This window comes from Perkinsus marinus (genome assembly GCF_000006405.1).
Source record: "Perkinsus marinus ATCC 50983 genomic scaffold scf_1104296954872, whole genome shotgun sequence".
Lineage (NCBI taxonomy): Eukaryota > Perkinsozoa > Perkinsida > Perkinsidae > Perkinsus > Perkinsus marinus.
In genome coordinates, this window is record NW_003207977.1 from 43,305 (window position 1) to 47,938 (window position 4,634).

Genomic DNA, 4,634 nt, shown 5'->3' on the forward strand with positions numbered 1-4,634 from the left:
ATCCGATGATTTCGCGCGCCCCGAAATCGAGAGTGCTTGACTGGGAGGAAATATACAGCAAGAAGCCGCATAGATCGAGACTGTGGGTTCGAACCCTGGTGAGCGCATTTTTTAATGTAATTAATTGGCCAGATATGACCAGTTGCTGACGACTCAGACTGCTAGATGTATGGACTGTGGCACGCCGACTTGTCACTATCCCAATACGGGAGGAGGAGGATGTCCGTTGGGAAATCGCATACCAACATTTAATCAACTCGTATATGAAGGGCAGTGGAAATTGGCTTTGGATCGTCTGCTTGATACGAATAACTTCCCGGTGAGCAACTTGAAGTGTCGAAGGATATATGTTGCATTTTCTTAGTTGAGCTCGGGAGTGTTTCACACAAGAATTTGGGTATAAGAATTTTCCTCAGAATTTTCATATTACCAATAACGTATGTGGTTTACCATGTGCAGATTTTCCTTGTATGCTGGAAGATTTTTCCATGAACGAAATTTCCCTTCACAGGATGCTAAAAAACGAAGAGAATTTTAATTTCTCTCATTGGTAGAATATTGGAGTTTCACCATCCGTGTAACGTGAAGTGGCGTAATACTCGGTGAAAAACGCGATATTCGTGGTGATATGCAATAGTCGTGAACATCACTAGGGTTGTGACACTCCAATGTTTTAGGAGTTCACAGGAACCGCATGCCCAGCACCATGCGAAGAAGCGTGTGTGCTCAGTATCAACGAGCCCGCCGTTACTATCAAAAGTGTCGAGTTGGCAATTATCGAACATGCTTTTCAAAAGGGTTGGATACAGCCGATGCCGCCTCTTACGAGGTGGGGAAAAGCGTCACGCGCCATGAAATTAAATGGTTGATTTTAGAACGTACAAGACGGTTGCGATAGTGGGCAGCGGACCTGCGGGGTTGGTTGCGGCGGCTCAGTTGAATAAGGCTGGACACAGCGTAAGTCAGCTGAATTTTTCGATGAAAATTGGTATGAAGTTTGCCGGAAATCTTGGGAGGGGGTTTGTGATTTTCTATAGTAGAGCAGATTTCGAGTAGGAATTTTTGCATATCGAATTTATACGTACTGTGGTACACCTTTTTTTTCAGGCTCAAAATCAGGAGAGTAAAATTCGACTCTAGTAGGGTGGAAGTTGAGAATCGTAAATGAAATATATGAATTCGAAAACGCAAGTTCAAATTCGTCAAACCCAAGAGAAAGTTGGAAAAAGACTTTGATCAGGTGACTGTCTTCGAGAGGGCCGATCGAATCGGCGGTTTGTTGGTGTATGGGATTCCGAATATGAAATTGGATAAGATCGATAAAGTGCAGAGGAGAGTTGAGATACTCCAACAGGAGGGAATAGAGTTCAAGACAGGTTGGTGTTGTGATTTGTGGATGTTCTCGCGGGAAGGGAAAATATTTTTATTTTTGCCAGAATGGAATTTATGGAAAACAAAGAAGAAACACAAAAAGAAAGTTTTCGGAATAAATGACATGAAACAACTTATTGGGGGGGAATTGATCTCACGACCTTTCGGTTGTCAGTCTGTTGATGTACTCGTTGCCCAATTTGCAGATATCGAAATCGGCGTGGAGCCCTATACCCTACCATCTCTACGGGCTGGCTATGATGCTGTGCTTTTGGCCACTGGGGCTACCCAGTCTCGAGACACGCTAACGAGGATACCGGGTCGACAGTTGAAGGGCATTTATCAGGTGTTTCCATTGAATGTTTGGGGAGCATAACTTAGCGGTTTTTCCTCTCGCGTTCTTTACATGATTGATCTCTGATATTTTCTTGATACTAGATATGTAAGTATATGTTGATGTCGTGGTACGTCGTTTCTCATCTGACTAGGCCGAATTGTCGTAGGCGTTGGATTTTGAACTCCCCTACATACTTGTTGCTGGTGAAGGGATCAGCTTAGTCTGTTGAATATAGCCTGATATCAGCAATGCTGTGAAAATATGTGAATTATGGTATATATTAGTAATGGAGTCTCACAATAGTGATATGAAAAACAAAATTTACAACTACTGCATGCCGCGAATATCGCGTTTTTCACCGAGTGTCACGCCACTTCACGTAAAACGGGTCGTGAAACTCCAATATAAAATGAATAGTAAGGTAACAGTATTTGGTATTAATAAATACATCCAATTCTAATATATATTAATAGAGTCGGAGTTTCACCACCCTAGTGATATGAAAAACGCTAGTGAAGAACATATCTCACGACTACTGCATATCACCGCGAATATCGCGTTTTTCACCGAGTTTTACGACGCCACTTTACGTAAAACGGGTCGTGAAACTCCAATATCTAATAGTAATAATATGAATCATACTATCGTAGTATATCGATCCTCATCCGAGCCGCATTGTCGTAGGCGTTGGTATCTATAAACTCCCACACACGAAATCGTTTTTATTTCCAGTGTAATTTACTCGTTGACGACTCTTCGTGATGAGCTTGAAATTTTTTTTCTACGGTCTCAGGCGATGGACTTCCTCTCACTATCGCAGAAAAGTTGGCTGGACTCTGAGCACGATGACGATAAGTAAATTTGATGCTTAATTTCGTGGCGCGCGACATTTTCTTGAGTAGGTTCATCGATTGTGCTGGTCGTAAGGTGGTGGTCATTGGTGGAGGCGACACTGCTGTTGATTGCGTTGCCACGGCGATCCGTCTGGGCGCGGAAAGCGTTCTGCAGTTTTCTAGAAGGCCGGTGAGTCCACGTGGTTGTCTGTGGAGATCTCCTTGTTATTTTGATATAAACTTCGTGATGAGCGCGGGTTCGATCCCCGGCGAGGGCATTTTTCGAGCATTTTTTTATTGTTAACGGCTACGGTGCACGGAAATACGGGAGATGAGTAAATGATGAAGAAATGGTGTTCGGGGTGTTCGTAATTATCCCGGGTTCGATCCCCGGTGCGGGCATTTTTCGCTTGCTGACGGTCATGGTGTACAACGGTTTTGGTCAGTACACGGCATAGGTTGGTGATGAGAGTGTTGGGGGTCGGTAGGCCTTCCTTATCTCCCATTGAGGGAACGCCACAACTAGAGGACTTGTAGGAAGAACTTATCTATCAATATAATCAATAGTAGGCTCACTTGACGCTAGGCTAAGATATGCACTGCGACACGGAGCAATAGCCAAGGAAACAACTGGCATAGAAACGAACACAATCAATGAGTATCCCCATATTTTTCGCGACATATATGAGTTTACTTTCCCGAATGGTATTTGCCTCGAGAACTCAACTGATGTAGTCGTAGAGAAATAGTGTGAAAAAATGGAGGCACAGAAAATGCGCTAAGTCACAGTATATACTCCACTCGCTTCGCAATGATCGGTGATTAGAATATATGAATTTATTGTCATAGTTTGATAATGGGCATTATCAAAATGCTTTTCCAGTTTTGGAGGTTGGTTTTTGGCGGATTTCAAAAAATCGATTTTCCTATCGGTATCGTCAGGCGGCATCAAAGGCGAAGAGCCGGTGGCCCTTCTGGGACGAGGATGTGTATAGAGTTGAATATGCCCACGAGGAGGTGAGGTCTCGGGTTCGAATCCTGGTGGTGGCATAATTATAGTGTGTTATTGAGCAGTTATGCATATTTCAATTTGGGAGTAGTACGACTATAGACTATGAAACGCTTCTAAAACGTTGGTGTCAGTCGATTTACATCGGAGTTTCACCCTAGTGATATGAAGAACACTAGTGAAAAACATATTTCACGACTACTGCATATCACGGCGAATGTCGCGTTTTTCACCACTTCGCGTAAAAGGAGTGAAACTCCGATGTTATTATGTTAACTTTCGAAATTGAAGGTGTTGAAAACATTACTTTATAAAACGGTATGGTTCACACTGTAGGTGCAAGCCATTCATGATAGAGACCCCAGGGAGTACGAAGTCCAGACGAAGGCGTTTGTGGGAGAGGACGGTGTGTTGAAAGGCATCGAGACTGTACGGGTATCGTTCGATCTGGTCGCGAGAAGCACTAAACCTGTTGAAGGTGAGCTTTTGCTCTTTTGATTGGATTCAATCGAGTATTGCTTATGAGTAGTATCTATTTTTCTCTGCGAAGTGATGCAGAGTAATGGTATACTCGCTGATATCATTTCGAAATGACCCAATTTCTATTAGGATGAGCATATTTCCAATGAGGTTTTCATCAGCTTTAGGCTGTGGTTTTTCATCCTTTTCCGGCAGCAGGCAAACGTGGGATGATCTGACGCCGTCATTTCGTATGTAAATTTTTGCTTGTGCGGTATGGAATGCTATTGACTAGAAATGCTATTCTCGGAATAGTGTAGAGTGTATTGGGATTTATATTTTGCTAATTAATGACTTATATTGATTTCCATTAGAATAAACTTTTTTCATGAAGGTTTTCATCAGCATTGGAATGTTGTTTTCGGTAGAATTAGGTGCTGTAGTTGTTTTCTATGTACACTTTCGCTCATATCTCTTGCAGGCTTCTCGTGACTGTGATTTGTGACAGTACGTGTGAATTTGATATGCAAATGTGTGTTATTTTCCGAGATTATGATAATCGATTTGAAATTATATCGCATATACAATGTAACGATGGCTATGAACATGTGTTGTGATGATGAGA

The 4,634-nt window shown here is 42.5% G+C and overlaps 2 protein-coding genes across 2 annotated transcripts in view; one reads left to right on the top strand and one right to left on the bottom strand.

The window, feature by feature from the left end:
• Pmar_PMAR028085 (glutamate synthase, putative) overlaps nt 1-4,048 on the top strand; it is a gene marked incomplete at both ends in the record, with an annotated part of 19,343 nt that extends 15,295 nt beyond the window's left edge. The window contains 9 exons of the mRNA XM_002776002.1: nt 133-319; nt 678-829; nt 876-957; nt 1,241-1,376; nt 1,578-1,717; nt 2,502-2,563; nt 2,611-2,731; nt 3,484-3,558; nt 3,887-4,048. Of these exons, the coding sequence (XP_002776048.1) occupies nt 133-319; nt 678-829; nt 876-957; nt 1,241-1,376; nt 1,578-1,717; nt 2,502-2,563; nt 2,611-2,731; nt 3,484-3,558; nt 3,887-4,048 (1,117 nt within the window). The remainder of the gene's footprint in view (nt 1-132; nt 320-677; nt 830-875; nt 958-1,240; nt 1,377-1,577; nt 1,718-2,501; nt 2,564-2,610; nt 2,732-3,483; nt 3,559-3,886) is intronic.
• Nucleotides 4,049-4,559: 511 nt separating this feature from the next.
• The window catches only part of Pmar_PMAR028089 (conserved hypothetical protein), a gene marked incomplete at both ends in the record, with an annotated part of 930 nt that continues 855 nt past the window's right edge, over nt 4,560-4,634 (bottom strand). Inside the window, one exon of the mRNA XM_002776003.1 lies at nt 4,560-4,607. Coding sequence (XP_002776049.1) covers nt 4,560-4,607 — 48 coding nt within the window. The remainder of the gene's footprint in view (nt 4,608-4,634) is intronic.